The sequence below is a fragment of the Ceratosolen solmsi genome, unplaced genomic scaffold, assembly GCF_000503995.2.
Source record: "Ceratosolen solmsi marchali unplaced genomic scaffold, CerSol_1.0 scaffold10, whole genome shotgun sequence".
Taxonomy (NCBI): domain Eukaryota; kingdom Metazoa; phylum Arthropoda; class Insecta; order Hymenoptera; family Agaonidae; genus Ceratosolen; species Ceratosolen solmsi.
This window is the reverse complement of record NW_011948412.1, coordinates 18,421,644-18,442,970: the sequence shown is the minus strand read 5'-3', so window position 1 is coordinate 18,442,970 and position 21,327 is coordinate 18,421,644. Positions and strand designations below refer to the sequence as shown.

At 26.1% G+C, this 21,327-nt stretch overlaps 1 protein-coding gene across 1 annotated transcript in view; it reads right to left on the bottom strand.

Moving 5' to 3' along the window:
- pHCl-1 (pH-sensitive chloride channel 1) overlaps positions 1 to 21,327 on the bottom strand; it is a 62,556-nt gene that overhangs the window by 21,073 nt on the left and 20,156 nt on the right. Inside the window, exons 4-8 of the mRNA XM_011498632.1 lie at positions 19,708 to 19,875; positions 12,332 to 12,396; positions 11,606 to 11,826; positions 10,361 to 10,443; positions 10,038 to 10,178 (exon numbers count right to left, since the gene is read on the bottom strand). Coding sequence (XP_011496934.1) covers positions 10,038 to 10,178; positions 10,361 to 10,443; positions 11,606 to 11,826; positions 12,332 to 12,396; positions 19,708 to 19,875 — 678 coding nt within the window. The remainder of the gene's footprint in view (positions 1 to 10,037; positions 10,179 to 10,360; positions 10,444 to 11,605; positions 11,827 to 12,331; positions 12,397 to 19,707; positions 19,876 to 21,327) is intronic.

Genomic DNA, 21,327 nt, shown 5'->3' with positions numbered 1-21,327 from the left:
ATTCTTGTGCGAGATATGACTAGTTTATTTATTAATATAAAGGTGTACCTTGCGATCTGCAGGCTAGGTGTATTAGTTGCTGCGTAATTGATCTCCCCTTTGATTACTATTCCAATTGGCTTCACTGTAATCAGCACTAAATCTGCCGATTTTACTTCATTAATGCACATGTGTATTATTAACTAGACTGCCGAATATATGGCCACGCGTCGTCTTCACATTATACAAAACACTATTGCAGTGAGCGGCAGTTATTCTTGAGTGAGCGCGAAGTGATATTACAAATGAGCCCTTTCAATACGCACACGAATCGAAGGCTTGATCGTTCCGTGGCGGTTCTGCTGAAAATACCGACCGTTCCATGGCGGTCGTGCTGAGGGCAGATCCAGACCTGTGTGCCATGGCTTCTACTGGTAGATGGTTAGATCGGTTCACTATGGTCGGGTCACGGCAAGATGTTAGCCGCAAACGCAGTTGAGTGAGGGTGGTTCGGCAAAGGAGCCGGTCAGCAAGCAAGAAGCTTTCAGCAAGAGAGATTTTCAGCGAGAGGTATCTTCAGCAAGAGAGCGAGGCCCGCCGCTTGCGTCCCTTATATATCCGCGCGGCGGCTCACTTAGCTGGCAACAAAGCATCGTCATTGCTGCACTAATTCTTACACGAGGCGTGGAAGAAAAAATCTATAACCTTCGAGAATGTTCGACGAGAGAGAAATAGGAGTGCTATCTACCTTTGTGTGATGTTATAGTATATTATATTTCATGTCGTAAACTTGCTCGGACTTGCCGAGTTTTCTTTGTAAACATTGGCTCGAGTGCGCGTGCCGGTCTAGGCGCACATGTTGTAGGCCGCACAGCGCGTATGACCCTTTTTTTTTAAATTCATGGAACTGCACCAATCCCGAACATTCCGCCCGCCAACACCAATTTTGTTGGTGATTAAAGTTAATCTTTCGGGATTGATGGTTGGCCAGGTTCATTGCTTGTCTGGAAAAAAATATGTCGTAAATTTGAGTGAGCCTGTTTTTCATAACCTTTTTTTTATGTTGTGCGGTACTTGATCCGTGGGAGAGATCTCAAGAATCTGCCTTCAAGGGGTGTTGCCATTTGCCTTGAGATCCTTTGATCCTTCATAAAACCTCCTTTGTTATGTGGAGCGTAGGCGGCGGCTCACGTTTTTTTTTTTTTTTTTTAACTGTTGATGAATTTTAAAACAATGGCAATCCTTAGTAATTTTCTAGCGAAGAATATCTATGTGTTTGTTTCGGTGAAAATTTGATATAGTTTCCGTGGCCAATAATGAGGTAGCGGATTGTGTTTCTTATCGGAAGTTTTTTTATTTCATGTAAGTTGCCATGGTCATGATTCTGGCAATTTTGATCCGTGGTGGTCCTGTCCACCACAATGTATGTTCTTGAATTTATGTTGCACGTATGTTTCGTGCACCATGTGCTAGATCTGAAGTCCCAGAGACTCATCTCCAGTGCGCCTTTGGTGTTTTGTCTTAACAGCTGAATAACCCTGTTTTCACGTATTCCTTTCAATTTGATGGATGGGACTTTATCTATGTGAGGGTTACCGTAAATCATTCCAGCAATGGATTGCCTTAACGTCGATTTTCTCTATGGCGAGATCGCACTATATGAACCTCGGATCGAGTAAGGCTGCAGTAAGCTCTGGTCTTGGGATTCTCCTAGGCAAGGTGGATGTCTCGTTTGTCTTGGAACACATTACATAACCATTATTTTATTTTATTCGTGCACTGATACGTACATGACTGCCGACTTTGTCAATATTTTGCATCAGAGAATCCATGTAGTTCTTTGTGTGAGGTGCTCCTTATGTTGAGCCAACGTGGCATGTAGAGGTCAGTCACGTTGGTGAGATCCCTTCGGGTTGTCAGCCATTGTGTAGAAGACTGAGATTGCATCATCTTGTCCCATTGAGCTTGTGCTGCCATAGCTTTTTGCTTGATTATGTTTTTTCCGAATAGAATCGACGTCCTTCCTCCTTGACGTAAGCGTGTTCTGTTGAAGAGACCATCTTTTGATTTTGGTGTAGCAATCATCGAGCGTAAGCTCGGTATTTTTCTTTTAAATTGTTCTTATTGCGGTGATGACATCTTGTTGATTGCATGCCATTTTTTCAAAGGGGGACCGCCCGCCTTGCGCAGGTCTCTTAATTATGCTGCTGCTTCAGTTGCGTTTGTATCTGCATTTGTGGAACTGTCATCGACGTGCCTTCCTTGAATGACGGAAGTCATGGCAACAGGGTATGCACTTCCCTCGTTCTTTATTATTGCAGTAGTGTTTGAATTGCCGGAAATGGTTAACCTTGTAAGTGTGTGTCAGGTGGCAACTGATGAAGTACTTCCCTTGTTGTTCGTCTATTAACAGTGTTCTCTGATGGTCCAACATTATCCTTGTGAATTTTGGTCTCTCTGTACTCTTTAGTGGCATCGGTGGTGACAAGAAGCATCGTTGTCTTCTGATCTAGATTGAAAACTCCGAAGTATCTGCATTCAGGATGGGTCTAATATGCATGATGTCGTGATACTGTTGATTGAACGATGGAGGAGTTTTCATCATGTGATTGAGATCCCTACACTTCAACATATAACTGGTGGAATGTCTTCGTGGAATGTTGATTGCCTAATGAGTCTTACCTTGATGAATGTCTGTGTGGGACCTGTGTCGATTGGAAGACGAACATATACCGTAGTAGGATTTGACAGTATTTAAAAACAAGGCTGTGACTAGTAATGTAGTATTATGCATTTGTATTTCAATGAATGTACCATCATTTCAGCTGGTTGATGGCACTATAGCCTTCTTGATAATGGTTTCATTTTGAAAAGCTGCATGCAACATTGAGTGGTGGTGGCCTTTACATTTTGTGTACTTAGGAGAGTGTGGTGCATGAACCCATGTCATGACGATGCAAACAGTTTACACATACTCCTCGCTTTTCTAACAGGTTTTTTCTTCCTGCGTCTGACATGTTCTTAAATTCTTCACAGTGATATATCATATGTCTTCTGTCACAGTACACGCACCACCTTTCTTCATGTTGAAATGTAGGCTGATTCGACAGAGGTTTGTTAACACATACCTGATAACAGTTGGAGGACTTTTTTGAGTGTATTGATTCTGCATACATTAATATTATGATGTGTTTGACAATTGAATCATGGTTATGTCTTCTTACTATATTTTGCTTTCTATGATTGGCATGTTCATGAATTGTGTACATACAAGTGTTAAGTGTGTGTGGGTGCAGCATTTCTATTTTGAGCTTGTCATCTTGTGCCGGAGGATTCGGCTTGTCGTTCATTTATAATTTATAAATCTTAAATGACCTTTTCATATGTTGTTGTGGTCGCACAATGCTTCTAGATGCTCGTCCCTTGTCTTTGGGTTGAGTCTTCATGGTCTTATTTCCCTCAGTGTCCTAACACGATATGTCAGGAATTTACAAATTGTTCAATGCATGAATTTTAAGTGATTGGGCTAGATGATGCTTCCCACAATTCTCTTGAGCTGCTTTATTGTTTCTTATTTCAAAAACTATGCAATATAATGAATCTAAGATAATGTTGAGGAACGGTACCACTTGCAGTTCTGTGATATTTGTCACGTGGCGTCAGCATACACTATGTACAGAGGTAGGAGGTCATGAGTATCCAGATCCTCTTTACATAGTGTGCTTGGTAGTAAGTATAGACTGTGTTAGTTGCATGTATCATCTTGTTGCCTGTGTACTACTTGTACATTAATAAGGTGCCTCTGTGTGTGTACATTGATTGGTGAGGATTCTTTCAAACTAGGTTCCTTATTGGATGAGTGACGAAGTTTAATGATGATTTTCAAGCCATGTTGTATTGTTTGTACTCCTCTTAATAGATTTCCTCAAAAAATGTTTTGATTAGTATAGCAGATGATCTGGGTGCACCTAAGTATGCATGGTCTTTGATGAAGACCTTATATAATTCTTCGTAATGTAATAATGTATACTTAATTCATCTAAAGATATGTTTTATTGCAATGACTCCCTTTCCTCAGACAGTTTCCATTCATGTGGTACGAATTTTAATGAGTTTTAATATGAAGTTTTAATATAATGAATTTTAAATAATGAGTTTTATGCCTTTCTCTATTATACAGAGGGTATGGGTGACAGTCAAGCTTTCTTGAGTGTCGAATCTCTAGGACTCTTAGTGTTCGAGGATTGGGCAGCTTCCTTCGTGAATATATTAGATGTAATATGTTCATGATTATCTTAAACAGCTGGTCAGATCATCTCCAGGTACGTATGTTTCTTAGTAAATGCCTTGTGGACTTCTTCAGCGAATGAATAAGAGTCTGAGAGCTCTTCTGCTGTGATGTCAAGTTCCGGTACAGCATATTTTCTACAAGGTTCTGTAATATTTGAATGCGATTAGACTATGTTGTCATTTTTATCCTAAGTTCATAGATTAATTGGGGAGATGATCAGCTGGAAAGAAAGCTGGCTTTTGTTGATTTCAAGTTCCTGGTACCCTTGGCCTCGATAGTCGCATCTTGAACTCTTTCTTATTGCTTGATAGCTCGTGGAATTGGACCACGTGTTCTCTACAGATGTACTGCCTTCCACTGTATTTAGCAGGCCTGATGTGTATGTGTGGGCCCTGCTTGGGTGCTCGATTCCTAAGTTCTGCTATCTGACGATGAGACTATCCGGCTCGAAGGACCAAATGTTAAATTTTAAAGGTTTAGTTTATGGCTCGAACTACCAATTCAATAGTTCAGTGGATTAGTCTCTCGGCAGGATAACTTCAAAGGAAACAATAACAGACAAGGCTGAAAAATATTGTGTATTTAGTAAAAACAATGTTTATTATTTGTAAATGATTATAATAATGCTGAAAAATATTATGTATTTAGTAAAAACAATGTTTATTATTTTTAAATAATTATAATAATATTGCAATGTTGTGGCTAGAGAAGATTATTCTATTGTAGTAATGAGAGTGTGTCCTTGCATTCTTGATTATTGTAGATTCTATGGATATGACTGAGTGCTGATGTTGTAAATATCAGCTGGTGTAGTCAATCAATCATCCATGTGAGGTAGCCTAAGAAGAGCTGACACTAGTTTCACTGTGATATTCGCACGTTGTCAAGGAAGGACAACAACAGATCGACTAATAGACTATAACTACAGATTATCAATTCCTTCAACAGCTTAAAATCTTACCATTAATCACTCTTACCTGTGACTAGATTCTTCTACTGCCCCCATAAATAATTAAAGACACAATTGATTACGTAATATATTCCATCAAACATCTTACACCATATCAAGTATAGTTATTCATACATCAAGCGTACTTGATTCAACTACCATCTCCTCATGCTACCTCACATGGATGATTGATTGACTACATCAGCATTACCTCAACTTCAAGATACTCAGTCATATCCATAGAATCTACAATAATCAAGAATGCAAGGACACACTCTCATTACTACAATAGAATAATCTTCTCTAGCCACAACATTGCAATATTATTATAATTATTTAAAAATAATAAACATTGTTTTTACTAAATACATAATATTTTTCAGCCTTTTTATTTATTACTTCCTTTGAAGTTATCCTGCCGAGAGACTAATCCACTGAACTATTGAATTGGTAGTTCGAGCCATAAACTAAACCTTTAAAATCGAACATTTGTTTCAGCGAGAGAGCAAGAAGCTTCCACCAAGAGAGATTTTCAGCGAGAGAGCAAGAAGCTTCCAGCAAGAGAGATTTTGAGCAAGAGGGCGAGACGCACCGCGTGCGTCCCTTATATAGCCACGCGTCGGCTCACTTAGCTGGCAACAACGCATTGTTGTTGCACTAATTCTTACACGAGGCGTGGAAGAAAAAATCTATAACCTTCGAGAATGTTCGACGAGAGAGAAATAGGAGTGCTATCTACCTTTGTGTGATGTTATAGTATATTATATTTCATGTCGTAAACTTGCTCGGACTTGCCGAGTTTTCTTTGTAAACATTGGCTCGAGTGCGCGTGCCGGTCTAGGCGCACATGTTGTAGGCCGCACAGCGCGTATGACCCTTTTTTTTTAATTCATGGAACTGCATCAATCCCGAACAGTAGTTGTATATAAATAAGTATTAATATCGAAATTTTTTAGTATATATTTATATATATTTATATATTATATATATAAATATTATATATATAAATAAATATATATAATAATATAAAAATTCAATAATATGTACAAACAATTCCTTGGCACCAATTTTAATCATATAAATTAATGGAGATTATAGAAATCAACTAATTTTTATTACTCACTATATTTATTTTAGTATTGAATATTATTAGAGAAATCTTTAACTGCAAATAAATTGATATCAAGGAAAATTTATACATAACACAATGTTTAACGCTTTATAATTTTTCTTAAATACTAGATACATTTTAAGATAATAAATAAAATGTTTTATATAAACAATTAATGAGGTTTTACAATGTAAATATTAATATAATAAACTTTTTGAATTTTAATTTTTTGAATATAATAGAAAAATATTGCAAATAAAAATGTTATTAATATAGCTATCTGAAAATATAAATTTATTACTATTAACATTAATGCTCTAAACTTATTTTACGAAATCAAATTATAATTCTTGATTATGAATTATTTCAGAATAATTACCTCGTGTTTCTAAAATCTAAACATTTATTTTGTAATTTTGAGTCTAAAATTTTAATTAACAATTATATTTTTAATATGTATTATTGAGTTAGTATTAGTTAATTAATTTGCAATTTTTGCAAGAATATTTAGAACATACAATACTTACAATTTCAAAAATTAAATATAATTTATATATTATAGTAATACATATGCAGTTTTGTGATATACTAAAAATATCAATAAAATAAATGATTTCTTATAAAACTATCAAAGTTTTATCTTATGTTATATTACAATCTACTCTGATATATACAATAATTAATTATTCTATAAAACATGTATTCATTATTTTAAATTTACAATTAGATGTTCATATTATTACTAAATATATTTTTTTGACATGTAATCAATAAAGATTGCCTTGTTGTTAGCAAATCATTTTTGTTAGCAAATGCATTGTCAATAATTTAAAATGAAGATAATGAACAAAAATAGAAATAAAATAATTTTTATTTGAATTTTTTATTATGAATAACTATATAAATTCATAATTTTTTTTAGATAAAAAATACAATTCGCATAGCATTTACAAATCAAGCTATCGTAATAGGAATAGTAGACGTATTTTTTGTACAAAGCGAGACAAAGACCAAGATTGCCAATCTTAAATACGTGGTGCAAATTATCTATAATTTTATGGTATTAGTAAAGAAATTAGTAATATAAATTAATAATCAATACATTTTTTAAAATTTGCTTCTTCCAAAATCATTCCAGGACATGCGACATTCTCAGTATATATGATAATATACATATATAGATTAAACGCTTTCTAAATATGTACAATTGGTATCTATAAATGCAAACATATAATAAAAATTTTTTATATTCTTATTTATTAAGGTCAAATATTTAATTTGGAAACTCTAATTTGTTAATATTGTAGATAGAGTGCATGCGATGAGAGTACTTGTATATTACTATTTCATTGGTTTCTATTAGAAGCTGTAAGCTGTTTATCCTTTGTATTTGACTGTTTTTATTAACTCTTGATTTAGTTTTGCTGCTTTTTCATTTATCATTTTGTATATTCTTATTTTCTTGCTTAATTTATTATTTACTTAATATAAGAAAAAATATTTATAGATACTCATATATAATCATACGTAATATGTTTCAAATCTAATAAAAATTTAGTTTAATATAAAATTTTTAAAATAAATTTTTTTTACTAACTTAGCAAATTCTTAAAACATGACTAGACTTTCACGAGATTATGCTACCGAAAGATGCTTTAAACTATAATTAATCAAGTTAATCAAGTTTTGTATATATATATAATTCCATCATATTGAAGTTTCATGTATTTAACTATTTTAATTTTTTTATCGAAATATTGATAATACAATAATCTATCAAAATTAAGAAAATTACAGTAGATATATTTTAACATAAGATATTTTTTATTAGACAATTTACTAGTGTATAAGATTTGTTAAGGTTGCTAATAAATATTCCTTAAAGTATTAAATAATTATGCACACATATTATAATTAAAGAAATTGATATTATCGAGTACTTACAATTTTTATACTTCCTATTAATAAATTATGCGTTCCAATTATGTTTATTTCAATGTATGCATGATTATTCTACATTCGCCTATCAATACTTAAGAGTGGAAAAAATATTGCAGTAAGTAAGTAATATAAATGCACTAATATAAATGCAAGGTTAAAAGCTAAAATGAATTTTAAAGAACAAGCAGACTTAGTTATTATTATTATGCATAGATTCGATGAACAATTTTTTAAGCTCCTTCGCTTATAATTTATACATGGCAGTTACTTGCCTTATAAGAAAAGTAAATTTTTAATTTGCAATGAATACTTAAAAGTACTGTAGATGTAATTGAAAGGTGTTATTATAATAAATACAGAAAACTTTACTAATAATATGCTTTAGTCAGAGGTAAATTTATAATGTGTGTATTTAAATGTGCCTTTCCATACCATGCTTTTATAGTATATAATATATTATAGTATATAATATGTTTTAATATTGTAATTTTTATGCATACGTTTTTTTAAAGTTCGAATAAAATAATCATTATAAAGTACATTTGCTTTAAAGAAAATTCAACATGTTAATATGGAGATGTTTTGGTTTAAAATTATCTCAGCAATAGTATTAATAATTATAATTATAATTAATATTAATAATTTATGAGTATTCATAGCTTCCATGGCAGACTATATTTGTACTGTTAAAGTCTTGAATCTTAATTCTCTTTAGAATAATATAGATCATGAAATTGTAAACATAAAAGACAATTAAAAAAATTAGTTTATTACCATTCATTATTTTTAATTTTTACCTTAGAAAAATAAATAAAGATTTTAAATTTCTAATGAAAAATTTTGTTGACATATGCAATAGTCCTCATTAGAATTGATTTATAAATTCTTAAATCATTGACTCTTGCTATACAATATAAAAAATTCTACAACGTATATGAAATGCAAACAAATTAAAAAAAAATTTTTTTACTATATACCACTATATAATAAATAATATTTCTTATATAATTTTTTACTAAGTTTTTTACTAGTAGCTTCTTCTTATTTTATCTAAAAATATACATGGTAAATTTAAAATTTGCGTAATAATTATTAATAATTTACTTATATATTATTTATAATCGTTTATTTTATTAAATTAATTATATAAATTTATTAAATTTACTTTGATGTTAGAAAATAACTTCATTTTCCTTGAAACATAAAAATATGTTTTAATAAATATGTAAATAAAAACTGAATGAGGAAAAATACATTTTTATTATTGATTATGAAATTATTTGTAATGATAATATGAAAGTTTTCAATATTATAAAGCATAGTCTAAATTTATTACTAGATAGCTAGCGCATGAAAATAAAAAACATGTTTTGCTATTGAAAAAATTTTATAGGTTCTATAAAATTAATTTAAAATTCTTTCATTTTATAGACTTGATTCTAATTATTAATATAACACAAGCTCCATTATTTTTAATATTCGAAATAATGTTTTAGAAAAGCGAAAATAACAAAAATAAAATTTTATTTTATTTACAATTGCCATTGTATTACTTAACAAAGAATTCCTACTTGTAATTTTGTATCTGTAGATATTTATTAAATGAGTAATATTCAAAGAGATGCATATTTATAATCTTTCCTAAAGATAAATGAAATCTATTTGGTAAAAATATGCATTAAAAAAAATAGTTACAAAAATTTGTAGCAAAAAAGTATGAAATCATTACAATTAATAAGTTTATTTTAAATTAATATAAGGCTCACCTCTCCAACTGGCCTTAATTGGACACGTGATTGTCTGATTTTGTATAAGATAAGCATTTAGGGTAGTAAGACTGGGACTCTTCCGTAACGTATCTTCATCATTTTTCCATACGTACGTAATTGCAGTCTGTTCGTACGATACTAAATAATATAAAAATTAATTTCATGGTACATTGAATAATAAAATATATTGTTTAGTTAATTTTTTTATGTAACATTTATCCCTTCTCATTTCTAAATTTACAATATAATAAACATTTATAATATAAATATATTATACATATGAATTATATATATATATATATATATAAATGTCTACTCACTGCTTTCGATCGCAAAAGAACACAAGGGATCATCAAAAGGAAATATGTTAAGTCTTCCTTGACAGGACAGAATGAGGTGACGCCTGTAAAAAATATAATTGTAATTATAAGAAAATATTTCCTTGTAAACTGGTATTGCTAATAAATTTTCTTCATGCTTTGATGAATTTGGTATATTAAAGGTATTTATTTTCGTGTTTTTAAAATAATTAAATAAAAATAAAATTTCAGAAGTAAAATTATAACTATAAGACAAATAAAAAACGAAATAAAATTATATTGGGAACTACATTATATTTATAACTTGTCATTAAATTAATCTTAATATTTTATATATTTATAGTTATATATATGTTCTTATATTTCTAATATTATGAACTGTTAAAATGAAGATTAATTAATTAATTAATTTAATATTATTAAATAATATTTCTTATACGATTGAAAATATAAAAGCATAATAATAAGTGTATAATAACTGTAGATAGAAATTTTAATAATAAGCAGTAATGGTATTTGTAAATTACATCAGTAAATACTAAGTAAATTATAGCAAAGCATTCTCTAATCGTTGTATTTTATAATTAATAATATAAAGTATCATAATATAGTGTTGAATATAAATTATAATAATCAATTTCAACATTTTTTAAAATTATTTTGTAATATTTGAGCCTGTTTCGTTAAATAAAACATCTTCAGAAAACAGCGATACAATTAAAATACTATTGCAATTATTCATTTATTTTATCGTTTTGGGCCAAATATTAGTTGGCTACACTGTAGTTATTTACTCTATTTTATTTTGTCCATGATATAATAGGATCCACATCGTATAAATAGGTTTTGATAAAGTCGCAGAAACCGAAAGAGCTTCGAGCTTCGGAAGAACTACGAAAGAGCGTAGAATAGATAATTTTCCACACAAAATTTATATTCCACTTTTTGAATAACATGGTCGCCAAATTTTTTATAAGACAATCATTATCCAGCCGGTAAAGAGAAATTGTAACATTATTTGGATCACTTTAGGTTTATATTTTAATACAATGTTACCAATAAATTATAAGTCATGATGGGTTTAAAAACTTGACGTAAATTTGAAAATGGGATAGTTTTATCGCTAGTCAGTAAAAATAAAATTATGAAAACTGCTTATTTAATTACTATATTATATCATTCAACTGTTGAATACGGTCTTAGAGAGTAAAAAAGTGAAGATTAAAAGTATATTATTATAAATACCGCATGAGATAGTTGACGGTGCCGTTGCGATAAATGCGCAGAGCGAAGTGAACTGGTATAAGGGGATCCTTAAAATCACCGTGCATGATGAAATAGGTATCCGGAAGCCAAATATCGTTGTGATGATGAATCGCATTAAGAAATTCATAACGCGATCTATTGCTGTAGCGTAGTCGCGGATCATACCATTGTTGTTGCAAAAGGAATTCCACCTCGTATTTCTAGATAATAAAAATTGTACAGTTTTATATTCAATGTATTGGTTGCTGTGTATATGTAAAAGTTCATTGGGCGCAATTATAACATTGAGAAAATTACAATGTATGTGTGTGTGTGTGTGTGAATAGTCATTTAACTTTTTATTATTTCTTTTTTAAATAAATTTGTCTTTCTCCTTACTTTGTGAATATTGCAATTTATATGAACATAATCTGAATGAAATTTTATATTTGAAATAGTATTTAAAAATACTGTTAACAGTATTTTAACAATTAGTTTGACATTAAAACAGAAGTATTTCAACAATTAAATAAAAATCGATTATATTAAATATAAAATTAAACTCTAATTATTTTGTTGTAAATACAAACTGTAGTTATATAAAGTTTACAATATGCTAGTTATACATTAAAGTATTTTTAAGATTCAGTTTTAATTAAATAGATCATTGTTTCGTGTTCTTTAGATATTCGATCATTTTAATATATATCTAGAAATAAAAATTACCAGACTAGATTCATCAGGAGACGCAAGACTCAGCAATAAAACACTCACGTTTACAGTCAAGGTTCCTGAAACAATTTGTAAAAGAAGTCACGTAATTTATATTTATTCTTTTCAAAAATGTTTATCATTCAAAAATGGATATTAGACAAACGGAAATAGGAAGCCACAATACAGGTTGACGTCAACACATAAATGATACCGTCAAATGAAAGTATTTGTTACTATATGTAAAATTGTCAATGATAAAAACTACTACGAAGAACATTATCATTTGTAATTAAAAATTTCATGTTGACGTCTTCAAAGTGCTAACAAAATTTTTCTGTCTAAGCAAGCAACTTACCATTTAAAGACACGATTCAATTAAAATAAATAACAAGGTGCATTTTTGCTAAAGTACTATATTTAACTGAATATTTTAAATATGTTAATAATTTATAACATTATATACACATGAAACTTTTTATAACAAGTACATTATAATAATAAAGAATATAATTATTTTATTCTGATATAATTTTTATAAGTTTATAGTAACAATTAAATTAATACATTTTTCGGATAAATTAAAATTTTTTTCATAATCGATAGTAAATTGAAGATTCTTATTGCATATTGTATATAATTATGTAAATATATAAAAATATTCTTCCATAAATTAATAAAACCACAGAATTGATATAAATAAAATATTACGATTTCCAAGTAAATTATAAGTCAATTAGATAAAAGAAATTAAAGAAATTACGTTACTATTGAATATTAAAATATACTTTAATTATCTTTCATTATCTACATACGTACGTATTTATAATACATGATATGCTTCGTATAAATAAAATAAAATTGTTATTTACAAGTAAACGAATTATGTAAATAGTGATATCTTTACGAAGCTATAATCTATTACAAAAATTGTGCTATTTATTAGGAAAATAATCCTTAATATTTAAAATACAATAAATGAAAAGTAATGATATAATAATATTAATTAGAAGACATTCCATGCATATATTAATTATCGTGCAAAATTACTAAGAGTATGTGTACTAATTTGCAATATATACAATGCATTTCATTCTACTGTTTTAATGCTCCTTTCAACTAAAAATATTATCTTACATAAGAACACGTATTAAGATAAATTGCATACATGTAGTTTTGAAATTATCATTTACTCGTGAAAAGCTGAACATGTGCATTTAAAAAATTTTAATTAAATCAATGCTATTATTTGTGTAACTAAACGCTTGCAACTGGAATACAGTTTAATTTGATACACTACTTAAATTAAAGTAAATTGTTCGTTAGTGGAATAAAAAATAGTTACTTTTCATTCTACACCGTGATTTTTATTCATTTTTTTATATAAATTTTGAAACAATTTTCAAATATTTAATTATAATCTATATTTTACTTAAATGTAAGTTTTTCATTTGTAAATTTTTTAAATTTATGAACTGTGAAATACTTATTTTACGTTAATAATACTTATATTCATTTTTAAGTCGTAAAAAATTTTTTAAATAGTCATATTTTTAAATGCATTTAATCAGAATATGTGTATATTTATTGGAAACATTATTGAACTTATAAAGATGAAAACAAAATGTAATTACATTACGAAAATAATGCAATACGTAAATCATATAAATATAAACAAATTTCAGAAAAATATAATAAAATAGTATTAACATAAAAATTGATAATATTAAACGTAATGTTTGAAAATATAAAGATAAAAAATTTTATTTAATTCTAAAATTTAAACGTATATAAAGTTAGCATTATGCTTTCATTTCTATCAAACTTTATATCTTTTCTTCTTATTCTACTCGAAATATACTTTTATGATCTATCGCTCTATCTAATAGATAAACTATATTGACATATGATTTTTATTCCGTTCGTGATTTTATAATATTAAAATATATATATACAACGTATATTACAACGTTCAACTTTCCAGAATAATAAAATCAAGAATAATAATAAAAAATTGTAAATAATAATAAATTTCTTAGCATATTACTTAGGTATTTCTTAATTTTATAACAATAAAATATATTAATACAATATATATAAGAATTAATTTCATTATGTTAAAATTAAAAATAACATTTTCACTTATATTATATTTATAAGAGATTTTAACATTTTATTTTTTTTATAGGAAAATTTATCTATTTTATATATACAAAGAAGATAACAAATTCAACTGATCATGCACTATCTTAAACTATTAATTTTTAATTAAATTTGTAGGCTTTAGTTCGATTTCTATACATAAATTTCTATTATTATAAATTTAGATTATATCTTTATAACCAAGCCAGGATACTTTTAATTTTAATACAGATAGAAAAGAGAAAATTTACTAATATTCAAACTGATTGTAAAAAGATTTGAATAATTACATAAACTAAATCTCTACTAAATTTTTCTTCTAAATGATTTCATTACATTTCATTCTCATTCTTTTAATATTAAAATAACAACATTTATTTATCTAAGTAGTTAAAAATAATAACTTTAGTCTACAGACCTTAATTTTCGAAAACTCTTTACCAGACTAATTGCTGTATATGAAACCGCAATTAATTACTTTTATTGTAGAGGTTAATTAATATCGTCGAGATGATATTCAGTTTAATTTAATTTTTTCTAAAATGGAGAACTTTTATAAATTAATGTTTTTATATGAGAATGATGTATTAATGCAATATATGATGAATCAATATCAAGATTAAATAATATAATAAATCATTGTTTAAAAATAGTCTAAAATTTGTAATTAAAATCATTATTAAATTGGGAGATCATTTAAATTATAGTTTAAAGATTAAAGAGAGTTTAAATACTTTTAAATAAGGTTTAATAGTACAATCCAGAAAATAGTTATTTAATTTTATTATATAAACCAACTTGCTACTATTTAACAATATAAAACGCTCAATGTTAACTAAATAAAATTTATAAGAAAATAAAAATATCAGTTTGTATGACCTTATATATATATATATATATATATATATATATATATATATAATGCATATACGAAATAATATGAGCTGAAAAATTAAATTTAAATTATTAAACAAAATTGAAGATATTCTGAATAAAATAATGTTATAAAACTTGAATATTTTCTATTAAATTTGTTTCAAATTTGTACAATACTAATTATTCTAAATAATCCATTATAAGTAAATCTTTTAATTTTTTTAAAAGTTCTATTTAAAATTCTAAATTTCGTTTTCATTATTACATGACATTATATAATAACTCTTTCTTTAAATATTTGAAAATATGTTATGATTATAAATAAAATAATTAATATTATGCCGTAAAATATAACTAATTTCTTTTTACATAAAATATTGTATAATATATATTAATTGTAATATATACTATACGAAGATATTTACTATATTAATTAAAGTACGAATAGGTATTATTCGTATCTTCAATTATAAAATTAACTTTTCATTAGTGAGTATTATATGTGATGATTTTAATATTTAAAATAATGACCAAATCAAATATAATAATATATACAATAATAATAATATACAATCGAATATGATAACCAGTTTAATAGAACTTAATTTTTGTAAATTTTAATATTTATATAATATTCATAAATAAAAGACTTAAATTATTATAAATAAACTATATTTATAAAAACTAAACTATTTATAAAAACTAATCATATCTATTGAATTATTACTAGTTGATGTGATGAAAATTTAATTACAGGTTTTTTATTTATGTATAATAGGCATTTCTATGTAATAATAAAAAATTTGTATTTCAAGTAGAATTTAAAAGTTATTTTGAATAATGAGATTAGTTGAAAATAATCACTTGAAATATATGTTTGAAATTTCCTTAAGATTTACACTTGAAATATACTTTGTAAGCATTATTATAATGCTTTGTGGTTTTTCTAGTTAAATATTGAGAAGTTTTATTTTTATACTTTTCTAATATATTTATTAGGTTATCTTAATTAATAATAAGAAATTGTGAAACATATTAACATTACCAAATTTAATCATATAGATATAAATAGTTAGTAAAAATTTGATTTAAATATTTCCATTTTCATGTTCTGAATTTCAAAAAATATAATTTTCGTATTGAGATTTTTATCAATAAAAATATTTAATAAAATAATTTAATAAAATAAGTTAAAACGTAATAGATAATAAATTATCAAAGAATTAAAATTAAAAATATGAAACATGGATTATGATACAAGGGCCACTGATATGAATCTTTTACAATGACATTATATATTGTATTGTATAACAAAGAAATAAAGTTTATGTCTGGGTACAAAAGCAAATACTTAGGTAGAAAATATATACAAAGCATTGAACTCATGATATAATACATTGTTTATATGCATAGAATAGTTTTAAAACATTCTTATATATTGTTTACTGGGCTATAAATAATATCATCAGATCAAATAATGAAAGCATAATATATATATATATATATATATATATATATATATATATATGTGTGTAATTTAATATTTGTTGATTTAATTTTTCCAATTAATCTAATAGTATTTACATATATTTTTTGTGCTAAGTAAGGTATATGTAATGATATATTTAAATTATATATATAATTGAAATAAATTAAAAAAGCTTGCAAAATTATTCTAGAAGTAAGTTTTCTCGTTGCTGCATAATAGAGAAAAAAATCTGAGGTAATATTGTAAGTGCTCATCCGTATATATCTTCGTTAAAGTTAATACATATATTGCAATTGCTAAAGCTTTAAACTAGTACAGAAACTCAATGAGAAAGATGTTTAATCGACCTAAGATTCATTTCTTAATTAAATGTAACCATTTCGATATAAAATCTCGAATTTCTTATATTGTATTTTGTACACACTTTAAGATATTGTAAATAAATATTTATATAACTTAATGATTAGCTTATAAACATTTTTGTATAAGCATTTTTAATATTTACTTCTAATATTTTTAATAGTTATTTAATCTATTGTAATACTATGTATATATTCAACATAAATACACAGAAAACTTTTGAAAATATGAAAATAAATGAATTTAGTTATAATCAAATTTTATTTTTTAATTTTAATTACTCAAACATTATATACAAAGATATTAGGATAATAAGATAATAATGAATATATATCATTTAAGAAACAGTAATTATAATACGAATTAATTATATTTAAATATATTTTATTATATAATTCAATAAATGATTGAAAAAAATTCTCCAATTATAATGTTTTTGAAAAAAAGTATCAAAAATTTTTTTTGTAGGCTTTAACTACATAAACAATCAATTTAATCTATACATTATTTTATTATGGCTTATTGAGCTTTAAGAGTATTATTTCATCTGATTATATTTAATAAATAGCGAAATATATTTTCCATTTAGTTTTACTTAGTAGTAATACTTTATAACACAGTAGATGGCTTATAGAAAAAGTAAAATTTTTAAATACGTATTATTAAATAAAATTATTTAAATAGTAAGCATAAAACAAAAAAATCGAAAATTATAATAGATTTGATTTTAATGAAATTATTATCTATATAATTAGGTTGAAAGTAGTAAGTATTATTATGAAATATGTGGGAAGAAAAAAATGTTTGCGTGAACATATTTTTACTGACAATTGAATTGAACAAAAAGTCTTATCGAATGTGTACATGGGAAAAGAGAATTTTTATAATTTTAAAACAGTTCTTGCGGTATGCTAAGAAAACTATTGCCTAATAGTCCTAATGATAGAATGGATTTCTGCAATGAATATCTTCTTATTATTCTTTTGACCAAAACAATAGTGAGAATCAAAGTAAAATTAAAAAAGTTCTAACCTATCTCATTTACTCTCACACTCTCTCTCTCTCTCTCTCTCTCTCTCTGTCTCTCTCTCTCTCGTCCTCCCTCCCCCCTCTCTCTCTTATTCCTTATGAATAGCTTAGTATATACTCTTTTAATCCTAGATTTTTATTTTTAAATAATATATAAATATTTTAGCTGCTTTATCGAAAAATTTTAAAATATAATTATATTTACATTTTATAAGTTGTATTATAAGAATATATACAACAAACTACTAGAATGAAGTATTTTTGTTTTGAAAAATTGTGTTTCTTTATGCTGAGAATCAAATGTTTAAGCAAAGGTTTTCTAATAATTAATAATTGAATTTTGCAATATTTAAATTATGTAATAAAATATTATAAATATTAAACAAACATATACCCGTTAAAGCTTCTTAACGATTACTATTGGAATATTATCCATAAAAATTGGTTTATTATTTATACGACTATTGCTAATTAATAGTTTCTATAAAACTATAGAATAGGTTAAACTTTTATTTATAAATGTTTCGAAAACTAAAATATGTTTAATAATTAATGATTATAATGTATCTGACTGAAATAATAAAGTATATTGATTTATTTTTGCTCATTAATTTTATGAATTTAATAAATTATTAATGTGCAATAAACAATACTCGTATTATATATGAAGCATTATTATTTATCACTATGCACTAATAGATAATTTAAATAAATGAAATTAAGTATTTTTAAACTATACAATTATAATGACTAAGCTTATAGCAACATCAATATATGTTATTCCTAATGTAAATTCCAACTATACAAAAATGTTGATATTTCAAATAATTTAAATAGAAGGGAAGTATCTGTATATTTCGATAATCTCAAATAATTGTATCCACAAACTATCATTCGACAAAGTATAATTAAAAAAATACACTATAAAAATAATCTATAACTAAAAAAATAATCAACAGCTTGCCATAATCATTTTATTAATTATAATGCAATCAATTTCAGAAATATCATATATATTTCATTAATTAATTTAATAGTTTATTTCACAATAATTCACAATCACTCAATTATAACTGTTTCTTTTGTAATAGAATATAATTTCCTTTAAGATGGCTTTCAAATATAAATACTATCTATAAAATATTAAATTTATTTTCAATTATAATATTAATTTTGCAATTTAATTTAATTGTACTCTTTAAGTTAGCAAATTTTTCATTTGGACTTTTGACAATTCTTATTCAAATACGCTCTGTCAAGCTGTTACATTTTATTCAATAAAACCATCCGATTCTCGTGAGTGAATTTAAATAGAATCAATGAAAATTCGAAAATCTCAGTGCCACACACATAAATATAACAATAAAAATGAAAACATAGATAAATGAAATATAAAGCGGCACTTCAATATAAAAGAAATTGAAAACTAAAGTTCAAAATAATTCATAGATAGCTATTAGCATGATTTTATAAAACTCGAATATGAGACACGGACCGCGAAGGTGGGTGCGAAGGTGTTGGTGAGACGTGTATTTATTCTCGTTCCTGTTCCGATCGAAAGCATCATTCGACAGCTCGAGCAGGTATCTGGCAGTCGTGCGATTAGTCTCACTGATATCGTCAGCATCCCCAGGCCAATGCATTCCGCAGCAGAAATCTGCATCTGTAACACCCAACACATACGTGGCCCTTTTGCTTCTAGCAACTGTACTTCTGTCCTTTCCTATATTTCTCTGGTCCTCTTTTAATTGGTTTTAACAATCGCGGGAATACGTTCATTTTCTTCATCTCACTTTCATTCATATCTGTTAATTCTACTTGATATAAAATTGTTCGTAATCTTGTTTGCTTTTACATATTCCTAGTACTTTTTTATTTTTTATTACAGTCATTAATGTTGTAGGAATCATATATTTTATGAATATCGAATTAAGAGAATTAATATTTGATAAACTGTTTTTCAAATAATTTTTCAAATTAGAATTAAAAAAGCTTATAATTTTTCATATAATATTTCACTACATTATCTTTTTATTCTATACGACATTATTATTTGTTTGAAAATTTTATGTGGCTATATTGCAAATGATTCTTTTCTATCCAGGATTATCAAAAATTATAAATATTTTATAATTATTTCATTAAGATAATAAAATAATAATTACAATATATATACATTTATTTATTTATGTGTAGTAGTAATAAAATTAAATATAATAGAATTGAATTGAAAGTTTATGTTTATTATCTAATCTTTATCTAATCATTATCACATTTGATTATATAATCATATGATTTCTATTATTTTAAAAAAATAAAAAAGTTAATGTTCTTTATTATTCATTGTATTGAAAATATAATAAGCCAACTGATTAAACTACTTATTTATATTAGAAATTTGAGTCAAATGTTATTTCGTTTCAAATAAAGTATAATTCATTTTTATAGGAAAAAAGTATTTTAAAAATAAGATTATAATTGTTCTTATTACAATGGAAATACTAAATTCTGTTTAATTATAATTTCACCAATTAATTTGTGACATATTGGGATTTTAGATGTATTGCTCTCATGAGACAATTTTAGATTAAACATGAACTTTGGTATATAAACTTTTTATTGTGAGAAATTATTTTTAATAATCTATTGGCTTATATTTCATTAAGAATACGTGAGTACAATAGATTCATTTATCAACTCATACAAGTAAATTTTAAATGACTTTTTCCCTCAAATTAATAAAAATTGTATAAATTCTTATGAATCAATTCACGATTAGTGTATTGTCTTTACAATTTTTATCTGATTATATCTTGTTTATGTTAAGTAAAATACTGTTTATAGAAGATGACATTGTAGAATGTTTAATTTTATTTAAATTTAAAATATTTAAATATTCTTAAATTTTGGTTTTCTCACTGTAACAAATTTTATGTTTTACTGTAAATATATTAAAATAATAATTAAATCCATAAATTTAAATCTATAGACAGGTGAAATAAGTTATTAATGCAAAGATTTTTGTTATCAAAAATATTAATTATTAATTTTATTTTACTAAACTTTTGATATTAAATTACACAGGTTACAAAATTATGTTATAAACGTTACTCTG